The sequence below is a fragment of the Oncorhynchus tshawytscha genome, linkage group LG10, assembly GCF_018296145.1.
Source record: "Oncorhynchus tshawytscha isolate Ot180627B linkage group LG10, Otsh_v2.0, whole genome shotgun sequence".
Lineage (NCBI taxonomy): Eukaryota > Metazoa > Chordata > Actinopteri > Salmoniformes > Salmonidae > Oncorhynchus > Oncorhynchus tshawytscha.
Window position 1 is genome coordinate 71,811,454 of NC_056438.1, and position 22,409 is coordinate 71,833,862.

Here is a 22,409-nt window from a genome sequence, read left to right on the forward strand (position 1 = left end):
TTGAACACAGATAATTTACTTGATCTTATTATTACTGTGGCAATGACGCACCATAGGTGCGGCTCTTCACATGCTCTCTCCAGCTCTTCACATGCTCTCTCCAGCTCTTCACATGCTCTCTCCAGCTCTTCACATGCTCTCTCCAAACTCCTTCCAGTGGAGGGTGCTTTTTTTTCTCTTGTTGAAAAGTTGGCTGTTGCTTTCACACGTTTAAATGCATAGGCCCTATGTGGTAAATCTATATTCCATCTAATACTACAATAATTGCTAGCATTTCATCATTCCATCCCGTACCGTTTATTGCAACAAGTAGGCATTTCTGTTCCATGTTTGATAGGCCTACATATACATTTCCATTTAGCCAACCATTTGTTACCCTGCTCTGAGTGGGTGCAATGTTTATAGTGCACATGAAAGTTCATAAGACTCATTAGGTATGTTGGGTACTGAAATATACTTATTCATGTCAGTGAGGGAGAGAGGGTAAGGTATAATGTTTACATTATGTCAGGATATGTTATTGTTAGCCATCAAAGATCCTATGGGAGGGATCCTCTGGGAGGAGAGGAGACACAGTCTGGTACCAGTCACCATGACAGCCGTGAGTTGGGGAGGAGTCAGCACTTTGGGTCGAGGTCAGGTCAGATGAAGTGAGGAAGAACAGATATCACTAAGGTTCAACAGAGATGCATTGGCTGTTCAGATGTGTAGGAGGAGACTTGGCATAGGAGAAAGGGTTAAATATCAGTGCTTGTGTGAAAATGTTTTTGTCTGTTCAGCTGTTCAATCCTTTCCGAAGAATAAACTTGGTTTACGCTTTCATAGTGTCCGAGTACTTACTCTGATAATTAGAACCAAACAGGTATAGATTTTCTTTTTATTTAATTCAATGTATGGTTTCCTTGTTCATATTTCACGGGTTATGTCAGAGTTCCGTGTGTTTGTGTCCCATGTATCTGTCATTTTAGTTGTGTGTGATAGGAGCGCGTATAAATAGGCTATGTGGCCTGCACTCCACATAGCCTTCCATGTATGCATGGTGTGGAAATATCATTAGGTCTGATTAAGACAAATGTAACAATGAATGTGGAAATTGCCATTTATATTGTAGAACCAGTTTATTGGTAGTATTTGCTAATTGGGTAATTGTATGGTTCTGTGTTCCAAGTGCTTATATTATGCAGGCCTACCTGTTGGAGCTCCTGTCAGACAGAATCCATTTGGTTTCTCAAGGGGAGGCTGTACAGTCTTGCCCTCTACCTGTGTCCGTTCAGGTAGGACAGGTCAAGCCTGATACTGAGGCTGTTGTCGGTGTATATTTGGTAAATCTATTTGTATATTTTGTATGATTTGGCACTTTCACCATTGGATCACCAAGACATGTATATACATCTACACTGAGCACGTCAACCTGCCTGGCCTTCTGCTGATTTCATGCCCTTATGACTGCTACAAGGTCCCTATGAAAAGGGCTGTCTGGTAGCCTCAATTAATAGACAAAGATTTGTAGTTGAACAAGTCATTGCATGTATACATTTTTTAATATTTTTACTTGACTTAACTTAACTTGCTCTTAGAATGCATGACTTGAACTTGACTCAAGCCTTGACATATTGTCCTTGGGACTCGGACCTTGCGACTTGAATAATAGTGACTTGGTCCCACATTACAGTAGCAGGTAGGCAGGCCTAGCCTATGAAATATGATAGAGAACAGACTAACAATTAAAAACGTAGCCTCTACTTAACGGTTTAGCTATTATTCGCATGTGTTAATGTTTTCGTCGTCTCCCAAACTTTCCACAGATACGCGCGATACAAAGGCCATACAAAGCTGGTTTAATTTTTAACGATTCATTTAACACTTATTTTCGACGAAACGAACGATTCACTTCGCATTGTATTAGTTGGGATTCGGGTCAATCACGTTGAATTGAAACGTGAATCAAAATAATAATTTTTATTTGCGATCAGTAATTTTAGGGAAAATATGGATATTTCTTTAGGATTATGTGCCTTAACTTTTGTTTTGTAGATAGTTCCAGTTGATTTGCGCATCCAATGTATGGGACATTGCAACTCAATAGATGCTAAGCAGCATGCAAAGTAAACACTTCTAAGGTAGCTAAAGTAAATATGACTAAACTAGAAAAGGTACATTTATGGGCTGGCTTCAGCTGAATAAAAATATTTGTAGCCATTTCATCTTTGCTATATTGGATGAGTGAATTATTTCAAAAAGCATACAACTTATTTGGTTGTACTATTACAATGTTTTACATCAAGGGTGGTCAACCATCCTTCAGGAGAGCTACTGAGTGTGCAGGCTTTTATTCCAGTCCCCCTCAACAAACCACCTTTTAGAAATGAGCTGCTCAACTGGACCTTGATAAACTGGTTGAGCAAGGCTGGGTCAAAATCCTACACACACAGTGGCTCTCCAGACTGAGGGTTGATACAGTTGCCTAACAAGTGTTCTACTTTGTGGGGGTTAAGTGCCTTGCACAACAACAAGAGATGGTACATAGTGTCAGAGAGCAGTCTCTCAGTGTCTATACCACATTACACATACTTTTGTTTCATTTATGTTCAACAACTATTTTCTTCACTAAACCAAAACATGAACATAGACCAATTATTAACAGCTCGTGTTTATTTTGGCAAACGTTACATCATATTTTATACAGCTTTTGCAAACTTCCTCACGGTTTAGAACCAAGCTGGTGAATCTGACCGGTGTTCTGAGATTATAAAGAAAGCTGTATTTCCTTGTTACACTAAGAAAGAGATATCTGCTAAATATCCTCATTACAAATAAGGCATCCTTCCTTCATCCCTTGATCTGATGTGAAAAGCAATAATATTTACTCAGTAGAGAACCTCAAGGATGAAGGAAGGTCTACACTTCTAAATATTTGATGAAACCCTTGGAAAAACAGAGCATCTGTTTGTTTACCCTAGCTCAACCAGACAGTCTGTACCATGGTATTCTGGTGCATTGAGCTCATACTTCCTCTGGATGTCATAGGGCAGGATGCGTCCCACCAGGTAATGTGTCCCACTGAAACCGACAGCACACTTCTTTGGTGCCATGAGGGAGATGAGCACTGTCGGGTTTATACAGTCAACGTTGGCCTCGTCCCACCCTGAAATGATACACCCTGAAATCAATTAGTTTATCCAACATTATCATATGACGTTTGAGTTTATCTGATACTGGCAGTAAAATAAGACATCAAATCAAAGTTTATTTGTCACATGCGCCGAATACAACCTTACAGTGAAATGCTTACTTACAGGCTCTAACCAATAGTGCAGAGAAAAAAAAGTGTGTGTGTGTGTGTGTGTAGGTAAGTAAAGAAATAAAACAACAGTAAAAAGACATTTGAAACTAAGAGTAGCAAGGCTACATACAGACACCTGTTAGTCAGGCTTATTGAGGTAGTATGTACATGTAGGTATTGTTAAAGTGACTATGCATATATGATAAACAGAGTAACAGTAGCGTAACAGAGGGGTTGGCGGGTGGAGGGACACAATGCAGATAGCCCGGTTAGCCAATGTGTGGGAGCACTGGTTAGTCGGGCCAATTGAGGTAGTATGCACATGAATGTATAGTTAAAGTGACTATGCAAATAAGATAAACAGAGAGTAGCAGCAGCGTAAAAGAGTGCCATCATCAGACAAGTCCATGGTATCAGACCAACCCTAACAAATAACAGTACACTTGGATAGCTTTTTAGCCCCTGGTAACCCTGCAGGTAGATGCTGTCAGACAGGTGTGTGTAGGTTTGGTTACCTGAGGGGATGTCCACACTGGCGATGGGGATACGGATGTGTCTGAGGGTGAGCAGGATGCTGCTGTAGGGCTCACTGATATCAGACGGCTCTGTCTCCGGCCCCAAGATGGCATCCACCACCAGGTTATACGCATCGTTTATCAGCTGCACCTGTAGGACAAGACAAACACGTCAGTCAGTCCACTAACCAGTAGAATGGCATTTATTTGTCTATCTTTATTTAACAAGGCAAGTCGGTTAAGAACAAATTCTTATTTACAAGGACGGCCTACTCTGGCCAAGACCTAACCCGAACAACACTGGGCCAATTGTGCGCCGCCCTATGGGACTCCCAATCACGGCCAGTTGTGATACAGTCTGGAATCGAACCAGGGTCTGTAGTGACACCTCTAGCACTGAGATGCAGTGCCTTAGACCACTGTGATACAGCCTGGAATTGAACCAGGGTCTGTAGTGATGCCTCTAGCACTGAGGATGTAGTGAGCCACTCGGGAGCGAGCACCATTCACACACAACCCGTGTGAACATTCCACATTTTAGAGAGTCTCGTTTCTTTTTGCAAAATCATGGCATGGTGGTCTGACGGCCACACAATACAAATTAACCTTGGTTAGCTCGTAGTAGTTCCCTTACCTCTGCGGGAAGAAATGAGAGGAAAGGGATGTCCATTTTCTCACACTGTACTGTAAAGTCTCGGTGCAGGGCCAGAGTAGAGCGCTTGGGGTAGTACACTGTGGGCATATAGTCCTGGCACAGAGATAGATGGAGGGGAAGAGGGACTGAGTGTCAAAGAAGTGCCCTTTAGTTAGTTCAGAAAAACAAATTCACTTCACTGGCAGGTTACCCACAAACATGCGTAAGTGGCGAGCGCAGGCCAGACCAATACAGCCATTCTGACTGGGACCACAGATCACCAACACTGTAGGATGCCTCTTGAGGGAACTCAAGGGGAAGGCCTGCACACAAGGAAAGAAGTTGTATATCATGTCATTCAATTGCCTAACTCAAAACTACCCTTAAAGGAAGAAAAAGAACACATACCTTGGTGATAGCGATGGCACAGGCATGGCCCCAGATCTCCATCAGTTGCTGCGGTCCAAAGCGATACTCTCCCAACAACTCTGCCTCCAAGGCCGCAGCCTCCTCATTACTGAGGGAGGGAGGGAGGTCAGGAGAAACAGAGAGAGAGAACACTTAAGTGTCCTGAAAGAGGTTAAACTCTGAGTGGGGGGTATTACATCACTGCTGTCTAATCAATGGCCACCCCGTATGAGATCAGGAAGCAAGGAGCTGAACTTTCAGTAAATCCTGCTCTAATACCTCTGTTAACAGTATATATATCCATAATGAATGAGTGATTCTGGGGGGTATCTAGCACTGCCTCTTTGCCTCAGATTGGAAGCCGGTGGTGGGTAGGGGAAACAAGGGGGAGTAGAAAATGGGGCATGGGGGGCTGGATTGCTGCAACTGGTTCCTCTAAAGGTTTCTTCGTCTTTTATTTTCCTTGTCTCGGATGTTGCCCTAAACTTGCTCTTTTAGGGGTTTGGAGGATGAGGTATTCTGTGAGAAAAAAAAAACTTTGTAAATACTACACTGAACAAAAATATAAAACGCAACATGCAACAATTTCAAATATTTTACTGAGTTCATATAATCAGTCAATTGAAATAAATTCATTCGGCCCTAATCTATGGATTTCACATGACTGGAAATACAGATATGCATCTGTTGATCACAGATACCTTATAAAAAAAGGTAGGGTGTGGATCTGAAAACCAGTCAGTATCTGGTGTCTCCACCATTTGCCTCATGCAGGGTGACACATTTCCTTTGCATAAGAGTTGATCAGGCTGTTGAATGTTGTCCCACTCGACAATGGCTGGGCGAAGTTGCTGGATATTGGCGGGAACTGGAACACGATGTCGTACACTTCGATCCAGATCATCTCAAACATACTCAATGGGTGACATGTCTGGTGAATATGCAGGCCATGGAAGAACTGGGACATTTTCAGCTTCAAAGAATTGTGAACAGATCATTGTGACATGGTGCCGTTCATTATCATGCTGAAACATGAGGTGATGGCAGCGGATGAATGGCACAACAATGGGCCTCAGGATCATGGTATCTCTGCGCATTAAAATTGCCTTTGATAAAATACAATTGTGCTCAATGTCTGTAGTTTATGCCTGCCCATACCATAACCCCACTGCCACCACGTCAGCAAACCGCTTTCCCACACAATGCCATACAAGCTGTTATTCACTGCTGCTCTTTAATTATTTGTTAATTACTGTTTTTAGGTATTTTCTTAACTGCATTGTTGGTTAATGGCTTGTAAGTAAGGTCTACACCTGTTGTATTCGGTGCATGTGTGCACGTGTTGTATTCGGTGCATGTGTGCACGTGTTGTATTCGGTGCATGTGTGCACGTGTTGTATTCGGTGCATGTGTGCACGTGTTGTATTCGGTGCATGTGTGCACGTGTTGTATTCGGTGCATGTGTGCACGTGTTGTATTCGGTGCATGTGTGCACGTGTTGTATTCGGTGCAAAGTTAGATTTGTCTGCCATCTGCCCGGTTCAGTTGAAACCGGGATTCAATGGTGAAGTCGGTTACAACGCCAAACTGCAGTCAGGTCAAGACCCTGGTGAGGACGACGAGCACGCCGATGAGCTTCGTTTGTGACGGTTTCTGACAGTTTGTGCAGAAATTCTTCGGTTGTGCAAACCCACAGTTTCATCAGCGGTCCAGGTGGCTGGTCTCAGACGATCCCGCAGGTGAAGAAACTAGATGTGGAGTGGGCTGGCGTGGTTACACTGGTCTGCGGTTATGAGGCCGGTTGGCCATACTGTCAAATTTTCTAAAACGATGGAGGTGGCTTATGGTAGAGAAATTAAAATTTAGAGTGGCCTTTTATTGTCCCCAGCACAAGCTGCACCTGTGTAATGATCATGCTGTTTAATCAGCTTCTTGATATGCCACACCTGTCAGGTGGATGGATTGTCTTGGTGAAGGAGAAAATGTTCACTAACAGGGATGTAAACAAATTTGTGCACAACATTTGAGAGAAGCTTTTTTGAGCAAATGGACAATTTCTGGGATCTTGTATTTCAGATCATGACACATAGGAACAACACTTTACATGTTGCGTTGATATTTTACTAAATTTGTATTAGATTGGTCTGATTTAAAAGAGCACATCTAAAAGCAGGTAAAGACCTCCCAATCCCTTTCCTAATCCCTATGGGGCCACAATAATCCTCCAAAATGTCACACAGTGGGATTATTCATAACATACCACCACGATCAATCTAACACCTGTCTCAGTCACAATTTCTGGAATATTGAATATCAACATAGGAAACATATTTTTTCAAATTCCTGTTGTAAGTATTTGAGAAATTAAGAGCAATTCATACAATTGGGTAAACTCATTAAGACTTTTTGTGGGACAAAGTAGCTGAGTTTCCTAAAACACTACTCATGAAAAAACAACCACCCAATTGATAACAATGCCTTAAAGAGTGATGAGTGTGACAGTGTTCATTCTCACCTGAGGTAGCGGAGAGGCTTTCTGAGTGTCTCTAGGTTAGAACAGCTGTAGTCCATCTTCAGAATGTGTGATGGAGAGAGAGCAAATTGTAACTCTGGAGCAAATTGGATTTTTTTTTGGTCTAGCTCTCTTCCTTGCTATTTCTTCTGTTAGTCTCTCGTCTCTCAAACTCACATTGATGCACAACATCCTGTCTGAGTGTTAATGCCCTTCCAGGACTTACCGTGGGTGAATCTGATTGGTTCAAAGTCAACAGCTCATTCCAACTAAAGCAAGGGGTAACACACACACAGCTGGAAAGCAAAGCAGCTGGGAGGGGTGTGTGCCAGATGCAGGGACTTAGTTACCAATTTGAGCCCCCACTGATGAACTGGACATAAAATCACAGCATTGATGCTTCTCACTCCTTTATCTACACATAATGAAGCAGCGTTTCCAACAGAAGACAGGGGTACGTCATTTAGAAACAGCGAGAGGCTGAAAATAACTGAAGGAAAGACTCTTACCATCTGTCACAGGTTTCATTCTTTCAGTGTGAATGTTGAACATAGTCTGGGTGCAGTGACCAGTGCTGGCCACTTTGTTGAATGAGACAAAATTTAGGGAAACATGAACAGATCTAGGATCATCTTATCCTGCCCCAACCTTAACCATAAGGAAATAATAACATGCACAAACGACCTTAGATCAGAGATTCTACTTCACACGAGAGTCGGTTCTAGACAACACAGTTCTATCTTGCGGCTGGGCATTCTGTTATGATTGTGCCCTCCTGAATAAGCTTGGAGATGGTCCATGCCTCTACTGGCTGCTGCCCAGTCAGGCCTCCTGTTATTACAGGTGCCAGCACAATGAAGAGCAGCTGCTTAACACACAGGGTGGTCTACCCAACACACACTCACACTTCCAGACTTTAATACTCCTTACACAACAACGACTGAATCTCACTGAATAGCAGGCTAAAAACGGGAAACAAGTTTCTTTGGTTGAAATTCCCCAAAAAGGCTTAAAGGAGTCTGAAGAGTAGCCAATGTTTGGCAGCGCTCAACAGAATCACTCCGTCCATGTGAGCTAGAAGGAAGAATGTGGGGCTGCACAGACAACCCCTTGTTAATTCAGGCAATTTACACATTGCCTGAAGGGCACAATGTTTTCCTTTTCTATTGCATCTTGTTAAGGAAGGACTGGGTCTGTGCTTTGAAAATGTGCTTCCACGTTGGATAGACTATCATTGTTATGCAAATTAATTTCCTCTGAGCTAAAAACAATTGCTTGAACCTGATGACAACCATATGTAGGCTATAGAACAGAATGCATTCAAGATCCTGTTTAACCTGTAATATGCCTTCAGTAATGATATAAAACAGAGAACCAGTATGAGGTACAGAAAAGATCACTTTAATATAGAACATTTACAAGCTGTGTTGAGTTGTGGACTCAGGTCAACAGGTTAGTGGCTGTGACTGGTATAGTAGCCGAGGAGTACTGTAGTGACGCGGTTGGACTGGGGGCGACTACACGTACCACAGGAAGCCAAAGCGCTTGTGTAGAAGCTCTTCCCGGGGTCTAAGGTTAAACAGCTCCTCTGTGAGGGGGGCCACCCAGCGGTCTGTGTGGAAGACATTCTCTCCCACCTAAATAGACACAAACAAGGAGGAGCTTATTATTCCTCATCACTGTAGATCAAGCAGCATTGCTGAGAGTTATTTGCTTCCATTAAAGTGCTTATTCTAGAACATTTAGAAAAACAACCATCTGCAGCTTCATGACAATTGACAAATAAAACAAACATCTGTCTGTCTAGACACAAATAAAATCAAGCATATGTCTTTACCTTCCAGCCGGGGACATCTTTCATTACGACTGCTTCCTCCTCCAGATTCTCCCGCAGCATCCGTAGTTGCCTTTTGGGGAAATACATTCAGAGCTCCTAAAACAACTGATTATTCATGGCCAAAATTGGTAAATGACCTGTACCCGGTTGAAGTAGCATTTGATTGTGTGTCAATGTTGGTGCTTATCTTACCTCCGGTCCTGCTCTGCTTGCAGCAAAGGCAGAAGAGCTATCCTTGCTTCAAGTTCCTCAATCTGCAACCGCCTACAACACACCATCAGAAAAGATCAGCAGGTCATTGACCAACAATAAACCCCACCTCAATGACCTGAACTGTTACAATGAATCAATGCCAGTGACATTAACTCCGTTACAGAAATGTTTACCTCCTCTCCCTGTTCCATTTGAAGAGTCTCCAATAACCGAAACACATGACACCGACTCCAATGGCGAGCATGCTATACCCTGAAAATTAGAATATTCACGGACAGCAATTTATTTAATCAAGATCATCTCCAAACCCTGTCTTGCTACCCATATACTTACGCAATTGAATTGTGGTGCTACCTCAGTTGTAATTTGTGAATAAAATACAGTACTGGGATAACAAACAGGGGAACAACTCTTTTTTTGTTTTACAATATCACACAAATTATTAAACTTGGCAAGACATTAGCTAGCTAACGTTAGCTAGCGTCCCTTGTTTGACAGGCCTTGACTATAAAACGATCTACTCCGAACTTTTAAACAACGCAATACAAATGTAATTTATTTACTAACCAGAGAGTCCCCTTTTGGGGAGATTTCTCTTATAATCAACGGGACCATAACCCCCCGGAGGAGGCATGTCCTGCTTCACCTTGGACGCCGCCATCTTCCACCCCTTCTCCAAAACAGACCGGAGCGTGACGTCACAAGGTGTTCTGCTTCTAGCGTGACAGCAGCGGGAGCTAAACTGCGTTGAATGGACTCTATCGCCCCCATCCGAACCAGATCAAAACTGCCGCGTGGAAAATCACGTCCTGGAAAAAAAAATCATGCTATGATTGGCATAATCAATCATTTAATGACTCATTCAGACCAAATGAAAGGGTTCAAATTACGTTTATTTTTTATTATTACTTTCTGTAGCTGGGAAAAAATTAAACCAAACAAATTGGAACATCATTTTGTATTATGCATAAAGGGATGAGAGGGTTACGCTTGACAGTTAACAGCCCAAGCTACCCTAAATAACAAACAGGGTGGTTACTGGTGGTCGGTGTTGAGTTGGGGTTCTGGGGGCCAACTTCAGTTCCTGCAGTGTGTATTGTTTTTCATAGTTCTCAATGATGGCATCTGATCTAGCACTGAAAATAATCTCAAACAATTTTGACAACCCATATGTTCATTATTTATAAACCATAGAGAGCATATGGAACTTTTACAGAAGTACAAAACAAAACTGAAAAAAGGAGTAGGAGACTGTAGTTGAGGAAGAGAAGAAGCCACATTATTATTATTATTTTTTGAACAGGAGCACTGTTGTAAATCCAGTTACCTCACCACAGGCCTGTTTGGGATACAATTGGTCCTGATGCCAACCAAATACAATAAACGAGTGATTTCAATATTAGACATTTTTATTCTCTCCTCAGTCTTTTGTACATTTCAAATTTGTTAAAATTCCCCTATAAGTTGCTTTAACAAACCCAGCTTCAACATATGGCAACCAGAAACCTAAACTTGAGATGTCCCAGAGCATGTGACAATACCTGCAATTGGTTAACTTTCATCCCCAGATGAGAACATTCTGTAAAATGCCAAGTGTCATTGATTGATACAGTAGGTTTGAGCATATTAAACCAATTGAAATATTATCCATATTCAATTACTTTTTCCAGACCAATTCCAAAAAGTGTAATGATTCTAGTGGACTTAACTTTTTCAGCCAACATATGGAAACTTTGATCAATTATAAAAAACTAAAGCAATTCACTGATTCAGAGAAATCGACAATCAGTGTAAAACATATAGAACAGATGTAATCAGAACACACCTGTGATATGACTCTTGTGATTCTAGAATCTTGTCTTCCATGGAAACAATTTAGCATGTAATTCAAGACAGACTGTTTTATACTATTGGTTCTCTTTACAGACATGTTATTACAAATATGAAGGGACAACTCAGAATGGAATAATAGAAAACCAAAGCAGTCTTCAGACAAAAATATAGAGATCCTCTACTTGTTTTGCTTATGTCAAACATGAGTGTGGAGCAGCTCTGTCAAATTGCAAATACAGATGTAGGATCTTAATTTGAGCCATTCTCCTACAGCAGGAACAGAATCCTGCAGCAACAGGAAATGTGAATTATAATTAATGGACATTTTTGTAACGGTTGATACATTGTTCGTAAGGGAAAATCTTGAAATTACAAACTTTAAGCTTTTTTAACATTTCAGATACGCTGCAAGTTTTAAAATGTCCTGTGTTGCAAGAAAGTTCTCCTGCAACAGGGTGATCAAATTAAGATACCATATCTGTAGATGAAGAACATGCATGGGAAGGAAAAATGTTTGACTTTATTTTCTAAAAAGTGTATGAGGCTAGTATAAATTGTTCAGTTGTTAAAACCCCAACATCAGTTCCCAAACATATCCAATAACTTACTGTAAATACAAACAAATTCCAAGTGAACTGCTACTGAGGTAATGTACTGAAAACATCATTGCTCAGTTCTTTTAAACTTAAAGAGAATGTTTATTGGAGATCATATTTTTTGTCTTTCAGCTTTTTTAGGGTACTCTTGAATATGAAGTAAACAGTTCCAAGTAATTTCTCCTTGACCACACCCCAACAGTTTGTCTGCATCCCATTCGCTGAGTCTAAGATGACAGAGGGCCAATCAGCTCCTAGTTCCATCCAATAGGTAAAGAGCTGTCCATCGTTTCCATGGTAAGACATCAACACGCAGTCGGCAGAAGGCCAGCATAAGTTCTTGAGAGAAAAGCAACATTCTCAAGCCATCATAAACCCACAGACATCATGGCTGACAAACATATGGAGGGAAGCCCTTTATGCATTTCTTGTTTTGCTCCGGTGTAAATCGCTCTTTATGCACACTGATCAAACATCGGTGAGCCTCATGAGAAACAACAGACTTGAAAGAGAAACAAAAACACTAAGACATTTTTTTATTGAGAATGCTTCCCCTCAAAAGTTTGGAGGCTGCGTTTCCATAACTGTCCTCAGGGGGAGGGGGAGGGGGGCTGTATTGTTGGCATTGACAACAGTAGCTAATGGTTATTTATAATGGTAATGAATGAGATTATTATTTCCATGTGTTAGCTGTCTGGGAGATGGGGCGCGATGGAATCATGTCCAGGAGGTACTCTCTCTGGCGGGCGTCCACTGTGGACGAGGTCTTATGGACTGACAGACTGGGGTTCACATAGGCCATGGTCACACCTGCAGAGAGAGGGGAGAGGTCAGTCTCTGACGAGGAGAGTGCACGGAGCATAATACCACACACGCACAAGAGCACGCACAGATGCACAAAACCACACACGTGTAAATAACATTGATCCCAAAGCAGAGAAAACATGGACTAACTCTACTCTAGGGGGAGGTGAGGTGAGCTAGCCATGGAGTCCAAGGAAAAACCCAGCCACCAGAAGGACTGAAGCAGGAAGGAGACAGAGCATTGAGGGGTACAGAGGGAGAATCTCAATTGCATACTCCTCGCATCCTCTCTTCTCGCCTCCTTCTCAAAACCCATTAGATGAGAAAGCCAGAGGTCCCTCCCCTCTGACCTTCTCCTCCAATGGATTTTGAGGAGGCGAGGAGAGAGGATGCAATGAGTATGCAATTGAGATTCTCCCACAGAGAAGTGAGATGCAGAGTCCAAAAACATTCCCTATCCCATTGGCTTAGGAGTAAACATTATGGTGATGACTCCATCTAGGAAGCTCCAGTAGGTTTAGACAAGCTTCGGACATTTTGCTTACACCCGTTTCCCTCAGATCAGCAAACACCCAAAGGGAAGCAACTAGTAAAAGGGGCTAGGGGGTGTTTTTGGACTGGGACAAACGTTCAGTGTGTAGAGGTAGAAGCTGTGGGCAGTGTGGTGTGGTGGGTTGGTTGGTTGGGGGCCCAGTCGGTATTAGAGTCTACCTGTGTTGATGTTCTGCTTCCTCCATGCAGTGGCTTGGGCGCTACCTCTGCTGCTGTTCCCACTGGAGCTGCCCTTTGAACCCTGGGCAGCGGGGCGCACATGGGCATGCTTACCTGGCCGGCTGACCAAGGCCGCAGCGGCCACAGCGCTCTGCAGCTGAGAGGAGGAGGAGGAGAAGGAGTGGGACACGCCCCTCACCCCCACCGATGGGATACCGCCACGGGAGAGCTGGCCCTGAGGGCTCTGGGGGGAGGGAGAAACAAGATATAGAATATTAAGTGACAAGAACAGACCACACAAGCCAAGGGAACCATACTCTCTGTATGTAGGAGAATCTTAGAACCGTCTGTATCAAATTGAATGTGACAGGGCCTGGAGTGGCTCCGGTGGTGATGTGACAGTTTCAGGCAACTGTTGTGAAGTGTCCTACCCCTACCTGTTTGATGTTGGAGTGGTGGCGTGCAATGCTCTGTCCTCTGTTCTGCTGCTGGTGATGGTGATGGTGCTGCAAAGAGGAGACCCTAGCCTGGGCCTGAACCTGCTTCAGCTGCTGGGACATCAGATGCTCCGCCTTCACCGACGGAGAGGAGGAGGAGGAAGAGGAGGAGGGGGTGTGAGAGACAGGGGAGGCGGTCTGCTGGAGGATCCGCTGCTCTATCTCCTGCTCCTGCTGCAGGGCCTTGACGAACGCAGCCTTCAGCCTATTGGTGTGCTCTGCCTTTAGGGCTTTCTTCTGATTGGAGGACATGCAGTCAGCACAGAGTATGGTCCCGCCCTTGGCCTTGTCCTGCCTCCAGCGACAAGTAAAGTCGGTGCTACACTGGATGCAGGTGAAGGGCTCTTTGATGGCAGGCTTGACCGGGGGCAACCCTGTTTTAGCTGGGGAGGACAGAGGATGAGTGGGATTAGACAGAACAGGAGAAAACTGGTTTCAATATGAAGCCTAATGATAAAATACTACTGGAGGAAACCCTACTAGAGTATTGTGCTGTTAGGGTATGACCTCTCCTGGTGTAGTGATATTATTGTGTAATGAAGTGTCTGTGAGTGTAAAATATGTGTTTGTGTAACTTTGATGATGGAATACTGTAATTTAATAGTGTTAATATCAGCAAAATGTTTTGTACCGCTAGTGATGGTTTAGTAGTGATATACAGTGATTATAAAGAAGTGTAGCGCGCTTGTTTACAACAGTGTAGCGCGCTTGTTTACAACAGTGTAGCGAGTATGTTAACAGTGTAGCGCGCTTGTTAACAGTGTAGCGCGCTTGTTTACAACAGTGTAGCGCGCTTGTTTACAACAGTGCAGCGCGCTTGTTTACAACAGTGCAGCGCGCTTGTTTACAACAGTGCAGCGCGCTTGTTTACAACAGTGCAGCGCGCTTGTTTATAACAGTGTAGCGCGCTTGTTTATAACAGTGTAGCGCGCTTGTTTACGACAGTGTAGCGCGCTTGTTTACGACAGTGTAGCGCGCTTGTTTACGACAGTGTAGCGCGCTTGTTTACGACAGTGTAGCGCTTGTTTACGACAGTGTAGCGCGCTTGTTTAGTGTAGCGCGCTTGTTTACGACAGTGTAGCGCGCTTGTTTACGACAGTGTAGCGCGCTTGTTTACAACAGTGTAGCGCGCTTGTTTACGACAGTGTAGCGCGCTTGTTTACGACAGTGTAGCGCGCTTGTTTACGACAGTGTAGCGCGCTTGTTTACGACAGTGTAGCGCGCTTGTTTACGACAGTGTAGCGCGCTTGTTTACGACAGTGTAGCGCGCTTGTTTACGACAGTGTAGCGCGCTTGTTTACGACAGTGTAGCGCGCTTGTTTACGACAGTGTAGCGCGCTTGTTTACGACAGTGTAGCGCGCTTGTTTACAACAGTGTAGCGTGCTTGTTTACAACAGTGTAGCGAGTATGTTTACAACAGTGTAGCGAGTATGTTTATAACAGTGTAGTGAGTATGTTTATGTAGCGAGTACGTTAATAACAGTGTAGCGAGTATGTTAATAACAGTGTAGCGAGTATGTTAATAACAGTGTAGCGAGTATGTTAATAACAGTGTAGCGAGTATGTTAATAACAGTGTAGCGAGTATGTTAATAACAGTGTAGCGAGTATGTTAATAACAGTGTAGCGAGTATGTTTATAACAGTGTAGCGAGTATGTTTATAACAGTGTAGCGAGTATGTTTATAACAGTGTAGCGAGTATGTTTATAACAGTGTAGCGAGTATGTTTATAACAGTGTAGCGAGTATGTTTATAACAGTGTAGCGAGTATGTTTATAACAGTGTAGCGAGTATGTTTATAACAGTGTAGCGAGTATGTTTATAACAGTGTAGCGAGTATGTTTATAACAGTGTAGCGAGCATGTTAACAGTGTAGCGCTTGTTAACAGTGTAGCGCGCTTGTTTACGACAGTGTAGCGCGCTTGTTTACGACAGTGTAGCGCTTGTTTACGCGCTTGTTTACGACAGTGTAGCGCGCTTGTTTACAGTGTAGCGCGCTTGTTTACGACAGTGTAGCGCGCTTGTTTACGACAGTGTAGCGCGCTTGTTTACAACAGTGTAGCGTGCTTGTTTACAACAGTGTAGCGAGTATGTTTACAACAGTGTAGCGAGTATGTTTATAACAGTGTAGTGAGTATGTTTATGTAGCGAGTATGTTTATAACAGTGTAGCGTATGTTAATAACAGTGTAGCGAGTATGTTAATAACAGTGTAGCGAGTATGTTTATAACAGTGTAGCGAGTATGTTTATAACAGTGTAGCGAGTATGTTTATAACAGTGTAACAGTGTAGCGAGTATGTTTATAACAGTGTAGCGAGTATGTTAACAGTGTATAACAGTGTAGCGCGCTTGTTAACAGTGTAGCGCGCTGTTTATGTAGCGCGCTTGTTTACGACAGTGTAGCGCGCTTGTTTACGTGTATGTTTATGTAACAACAGTGTAGCGAGTATGTTTACAACAGTGTAGCGAGTATGTTTATAACAGTGTAGTGAGTATGTTTATGTAGCGAGTACGTTTATAACAGTGTAGCGAGTATGTTAATAACAGTGTAGCGAGTATGTTAATAACAGTGTAGCGAGTATGTTAATAACAGTGTAGCGAGTATGTTAATAACAGTATAGCAGTATGTTTATAACAGTGTAGCGAGTATGTTTATAACAGTGTAGCGAGTATGTTTATAACAGTGTAGCGAGTATGTTTATAACAGTGTAGCGAGTATGTTTATAACAGTGTAGCGAGTATGTTAATAACAGTGTAGCGAGTATGTTAATAACAGTGTAGCGAGTATGTTTATAACAGTGTAGCGAGTATGTTTATAACAGTGTAGCGAGTATGTTTATAACAGTGTAGCGAGTATGTTTATAACAGTGTAGCGAGTATGTTAATAACAGTGTAGCGAGTATGTTAATAACAGTGTAGCGAGTATGTTAATAACAGTGTAGCGAGTATGTTAATAACAGTGTAGTGAGTATGGGGTGGGGCAGAGGAAAGAGTTGGGAAACCCTGGTATTGGGTAATTTAGAGTTAATACCAGCGTAATAGGTACTGTACCTCTCATCATGGAGTCCAGCAGGTTCTGCACCACGTCCTCCAGGCCCACTAGGTAGATGAACTCGTTGTTGGCTGCCGAGGGCAGGAAGTTGAGCTCTGGGGCGGGAGGCTTGGGAGGAGGAATCTCCAGAAGGGTCTTCTCCAGCTGCTTACGCAGGGCTAGCTTAGCCGCAGCCTGGCGGGCGACAGGAGAGTCGTTCACGTTGACCACTGACACACTGCTGTTTCCAGACTGGGAAGAGATAGAAGAACCCTTCATGTTGGTTGGAGAGGCCTGGGACAGAGTGGGATGAGGACCGGATGAGAGGGAGAAGGAAGGAGGGAAGTGATAGACAAATAGAGGAGACAAGTGGGGAAAGAAGGTATCCAGGTGAGGTTTGAGGTCAATCACTTAAAAACATTTTTTTACAGCAAGACAGATCAGATTAATGAAAACTGTTGTAAATTCAGGTCTATTCTCTAGAGGAAAGTTAGCTAACCTTGAGAGGTTCAATATACCCAAAGTGTGAATGCAATTGGATTGATCAAATCAAATCTGCAAGTCTCAATTGCACCACTCTATGATCCACTAGCTTAGAGGGGAGAACATCATCTCTACTTGCCATTTTCAATCTATATCAAGTGCAAGGCTGCCTCGTGCACCAGCTGATCGCAACGATAACGTTGAAAACAATCAGGCATTTAATCTTTCATCAACAATATCTGTTTTATAATGCACTTATCGTCAAATAATAACTACTACTACTACTGGCTTCCTATCCAAACTTCTCAAAATTATTGCTAATTGCCAAGGATGTAACTAATTATTTAATTTAGTACTTTGGTTCTCCATATTTTTTTTTTTTTTTTTTTAAATCACTGCTTCTCAGAGTCTGAACCACCCCCCTGGCAAAGCCTTTAAAAATACTGTTTTTCATGTGTTTTGTATCATTTTTGGTCAACTGATCAAACTAACACCGTACAAATTCAAGACTATTTAATCAGTGTTATTTGCTAATAGTTGCTGGTTGAAAATACAATCTACACAGGATATTCTAATCATCAGGTTTTGCATGGGTGTAGTTTTGGCTTGCCTGGTGACATCAACAGGCTCTATAAATTAACAAAGTGGAGGCAGTTCTGGATTTCATGGAGATTTCGATGCCAATGCAGGATTTTTTTTTACGTAGCTGCTGCCCAGTAGTGATGTGAAGTTTGTCTCTTTTTAATTACTTAGATCTGTTCAACTCGTTCAGTCAAAAGAACAAATATTTCGATTCATTTTATTCAGTAATGCCAAGAGCATGCAGAACCCCCTACTGGCAAACAATTAAGTAAAAACTCAGTAGGTTTCATGATTCTACAAGCCTCTCATTCACCATAGGGGCTTATTGTAGCTGTCATTTGTGACAGACTTCTAAAAAAAAAAAGTGTCCATTTGTGATATCTAAGTATACAAATAAGATTATTTAGTGATAGCTTTAAAAATAGGTCTAATTGTGGCCACAACCAGACTAGAACTCTTTGCGGAATGTTCTCGGCTTGAAAATTGCGAGAGATTAGCACAGTATGCAAGCTGCAGCAGCCATCCAAACGAATCGCTCTCGAGTTTAAGTGTTGAGTAGAGGCATGTGTTTGTTTTGGTTCTACAAAGCTGTGTTCATCGAATAACATTCAATAATCAATTAATTGCATTAACCCTGGTCATCAAATTCATTATAATGTGGGCACATAAGCTATATACAAAATGATATGTGTGTTTGTGGATGAATTTACTTTTGCTATAGATGCCTTTCATGATGTTTTAGCACTGAAAACCATTATGCTACGTTTTTGCCAATTGAAGACAATTCAAAAAAGCAGACAAAAACTCTAAAACTATAAGGATGCCTGCCGTGTCACTTGAGTAGTGTATAATAGCTCATTTCAGGTTACATATCCCTCCAGGCTGGTGGATTGATCCACACCACAGATAAAAGAGGAAACCCAGATAGTTCACAGGGGGTATAAATCTGAAGAATCCATTTAGAACCCACTCACCACCAAATATGGTGATGAAGGGAAGTCCATTGGCGGGCAGAGGGAGGAGATGGAGCTAGATGAAACTGGGCCGACATTCTGCTGATTTTCTCATCAATGAAAAATCAGATCTCAATAGTTTTCTGTTCCCAAAAGTAGAATATTTTACGAACGAAGCGCACTAAGTTTTGTAGACTTGACGCTTTGCCAGAGTAAAAAAAATGGGTGTTGTTTAGAAGCAGTGCAAGGCCAAATTGAGTTTTTGCACACGTAAAAAGTAGACATTCCCTGATGAAAATATGCAATTAAATGCTAAGATGTACCAATGGGATCGAGCTTGCAGGTGCTTGGCTCTGCCCACCTCCTTGCTTGTTCTGCCCACTGTGCTTCATTTGCTCCCATTGGAAAAGACACAGATTAACTATCTTGGGTTAATTCTATAATCTTTGTCCACACTGTGGTTATTGTACCGCTCTGGTGCTCTCCCCCTCACCTCTCAGACCAATCCAAAACATTCATAGCCAAATTCTTGCTTGAGAAATAGTTTTTTTATTTTAACCATTTTAATGGAAACCTATTGCAGTAAGCAACTTATTTGTTACCCAGAAATGATTTGTTATCGAGATAAACCTCTGACCCACTTGTGAGATGTTAACCAGCAGGCTGGCATTGTTGACGTTGCCCACCCTGATGAGGCTTGACTGCATGAGGCCTCTCTGGGCCTGAGAGCCGGGTACGTTGGCCCTGGGAGCCAGCAGCAGAGGAGGGGGGCCAGAGCTCCCTGAGCCAGACCCTGACAACTGCTGTTGCTGCTGCTGCCGGAGAGACTGGATCTGCTGGGGAGACACAGCGATTGGCTACCCGGGACACATGACACATGGGGGACAGGGGAGTGAGTGGACAGAGGAGAAGAGGGACAGGGCAGGGATATAGGGGGCCAACATAGGTCAGACAGAGGACATATAGGAAAGGGCAAGGGACAGTCAACAGAGGACAGAACAATTATAGGGACAAAGCAGTGATATGGGGGGAGTGTGGAGAGATAGGGAGGGAATGAGAGAGAGAAAAAAGAAAACAGGTGAGCATAGTCTAAGACACAAAACTCTGTCATTTTGAGTATTGATATCAGTAGATTGTGGCGTGTCTTACCTGTGCCCCTCTGACCAGAGGTGGCATGATGATCTGGGAGTTGTGGGAGCCATGTTTGGAGGAGATCTGCTGCCCTCCCCTCACCAGAGGAGGTGGAATGACTGTGCCTGAACTCCTACCTGACACCACCTGGGGATAAAATTAAACGATGCAATAAACAGAAACGTGGTTAACATGATAAACTTGTGTGTGAATTAAAGCTTGTTTGTGTGAGACAGGTGACTGACCTGCTGGGAGCCTTTGCTGGCTGCGATGGATCCCCGGATCAGAGATGGAGGAGCTGCAGAACCCGACAATCCTGAGGGCTGTGGAACAAGACAGAAATGGACAGAATGAGCTGTTTGTGTGTGTGGGTTTGTCTGTATCAGATTGTCTGTCAATTTGTAAGTGTAAAGAGGTATGCATCTGGGTGAATGTATTTGTGTTGGCCTGTGTGGCTTTGTCTATATTTGTGTGTGTGGGTTTGTCTGTGTGTGTGTGAGACTGGGATCTGAACTCCAATCTTCCGCTCTGGGAAACCAAATTCCCTCCTGGGCGAGGAGGAAACACTGATTTTAAGTGGCAACCAGGGCTACCTCATCACGATAGAGTGAGTCCAGCTCACCTTGGCTGCATGTGTCCATACCTTCTGCAACGCATCCTTCTGTATCTGGCTCTGGCGTAGTTTCTTCAGCAGCACCAGCTTGGCCTCCTCCAACCTCAGCTCCTCCTTCAACTGTTTGATGATGCGATCCCTCTCCTCTGGCCTGCTCTTCTACACAGACAACAGATAAAGACTAGTTAGACCAAAGAGAGAAAGACCGGTACAGCATAAAGAGAGACCAGAGCTTCAATCCACAAAGTGTCTCAGAGGTAGAGCGCTGATCTAGGATCTGTCTGTACGTACGATCTTCTTCACGTACAATATAAAAGTTGAAACTGATCCTAGATCAGCTCTCCTACTCAGAGACGCTTTGTGGATAAGGGCCCTGGGCCCGGACTAGTTATGAGTGCTGATCTAGGATCAGAAAACCATAGAAAGAGACTGGTATGAGGAACATTATGGGAGGGTGGTATAGCTCTTTCACGAACCATGAGTAGGACTGTGTCCAGCTCCTTGAAGTGGTTCAAACCGTTCATCGGCGGACTGCAGGAGTCGTTATCTGACAGGACAATGACATCATCATCATCATCATCATCATCATCATCTGGGGACGGGGGACAGGGCTCCCTCTTTATGGCCCTAATCGAAGGAAGAAGAAAGGGGTTGATATTTACATTGAATTTAATCTGAAAAAGGTGGAGAGAGGTGTAGTAGCCCATGTTGTCCACAAGATGGTAACAAGAGTACATTCATAATAATATCTTCTATAGTTTCACTTCTCACGAAGTTACACTTCAACAATAAGAGATATAGGTGGCACCTGGCTCGCCTCTTACAGGTGGCACCTGGCTCGCCTCTTACAGGTGGCACCTGGCTCGCCTCATAGGCTTTAGGATTTTGTATAAGCACTTTGTGACATCTACTGGTGTAAAAAGGGTTTTCTAAATACATTTGATTTGTTAAAGAACGGGGGCCTTTTGGGACCGAGGGAATATATTGAAGAGGGTACAATTTGGATCAGTTCTCTGTTATCTACAGTGTCCAGTATCAGACAACTGTCCTCAGAAATGGCCCCCTTCTTACCAGGAAACATAAAGCTGTGTTGACATGATAAGGAGTAGGAGGAGACTGCATTATAAACTCCTCACACCTAGACAAGCAGTGTCTCTACTGGAAGGCTACCAGTTTATATCTGTTGTATGTTAGATGTGTGTGGGCCAGTGGCTCAACACTAGTCTAACCACATTGTATTTGAGTTTCATTAGCATCAACGAAAGGTATTGTTTTGCTGTAAACTTGTATTGATATGAATTACTCAGTTGACAGTGTGACGTAGAGTCATTTACTAATTCCAGATTGTAAAGACAGATTGTAAATTCTCAAAAGTGGGCATTAATATAATATTTAATGAATAAGGAGGGACAACCAGCCTCCTCCTCCTCCTCCTCAACACCTTGAGTGTCTTCTTCCTCAGGGCTTAGCAGCACCATCACCACTTCCTGTGGATTAATCACTCTTCCAAAGCAGGTCACATGACCCTCCACTCAGGCATCATCACGTGACCCTGCCTCTCACTCTGCCCCCCTCCCCTTGCTGTTCCTTCCACAGTGAAAACCATGGCAACAGCCAGTTGGAACCGGTTTATGACACACAGGCTTCATTTCGTTCAGGGGAGTTTTAAGGGCTCGCCAGTGATTTCACAGTTTCTCGCGTTTCAAAAATGAAGCAGCACAAAGTACATAGAGAGCTATGCAAACAAAGCTCCACCCCCTTCCCCTCAAAA

At 43.1% G+C, this 22,409-nt stretch overlaps 3 protein-coding genes across 8 annotated transcripts in view; all 3 read right to left on the minus strand.

Moving 5' to 3' along the window:
- Nucleotides 1-2,634: 2,634 nt before the first annotated feature.
- On the minus strand, nucleotides 2,635-8,624 carry LOC112260849 (yjeF N-terminal domain-containing 3). Its single transcript, XM_024436213.2, has 6 exons — nucleotides 7,356-8,624; nucleotides 4,841-4,949; nucleotides 4,648-4,755; nucleotides 4,433-4,546; nucleotides 3,799-3,949; nucleotides 2,635-3,145 (listed from the first exon to the last, which is right to left on the minus strand). The coding sequence occupies exons 1-6, from the start codon at nucleotides 7,409-7,411 to the stop codon at nucleotides 2,952-2,954; spliced, it is 732 nt and encodes a 243-aa protein (XP_024291981.1). The 5' UTR covers nucleotides 7,412-8,624; the 3' UTR covers nucleotides 2,635-2,951.
- A 108-nt stretch (nucleotides 8,625-8,732) lies between these two features.
- LOC112260851 (NADH dehydrogenase [ubiquinone] 1 alpha subcomplex subunit 13) lies at nucleotides 8,733-10,124 on the minus strand. The gene is made up of 5 exons (XM_024436214.2): nucleotides 9,970-10,124; nucleotides 9,576-9,654; nucleotides 9,382-9,453; nucleotides 9,190-9,259; nucleotides 8,733-8,989 (listed from the first exon to the last, which is right to left on the minus strand). The coding sequence occupies exons 1-5, from the start codon at nucleotides 10,061-10,063 to the stop codon at nucleotides 8,870-8,872; spliced, it is 435 nt and encodes a 144-aa protein (XP_024291982.1). The 5' UTR covers nucleotides 10,064-10,124; the 3' UTR covers nucleotides 8,733-8,869.
- Nucleotides 10,125-10,277: 153 nt separating this feature from the next.
- Nucleotides 10,278-22,409, minus strand: part of LOC112260852 (transcriptional repressor p66 alpha) — a 34,245-nt gene continuing 22,113 nt past the window's right edge. Inside the window, exons 3-11 of one of the 6 annotated variants that reach the window (XM_042328998.1) lie at nucleotides 21,115-21,265; nucleotides 20,648-20,797; nucleotides 20,271-20,348; nucleotides 20,044-20,172; nucleotides 19,536-19,751; nucleotides 16,897-17,170; nucleotides 13,784-14,226; nucleotides 13,461-13,590; nucleotides 10,278-12,641 (exon numbers count right to left, since the gene is read on the minus strand). In XM_042328998.1, the coding sequence (XP_042184932.1) occupies nucleotides 12,505-12,641; nucleotides 13,461-13,590; nucleotides 13,784-14,226; nucleotides 16,897-17,170; nucleotides 19,536-19,751; nucleotides 20,044-20,172; nucleotides 20,271-20,348; nucleotides 20,648-20,797; nucleotides 21,115-21,265 (1,708 nt within the window). In that variant the 3' untranslated portion in view covers nucleotides 10,278-12,504. Of the gene's footprint in view, nucleotides 12,642-13,346; nucleotides 13,591-13,783; nucleotides 14,227-16,896; nucleotides 17,171-19,535; nucleotides 19,752-20,043; nucleotides 20,173-20,270; nucleotides 20,349-20,647; nucleotides 20,798-21,114; nucleotides 21,266-22,409 lie in introns of all 6 variants that reach the window. The other 5 variants (XM_042328996.1, XM_042328995.1, XM_042328993.1 and 2 more) reach the window with 5 other exon arrangements.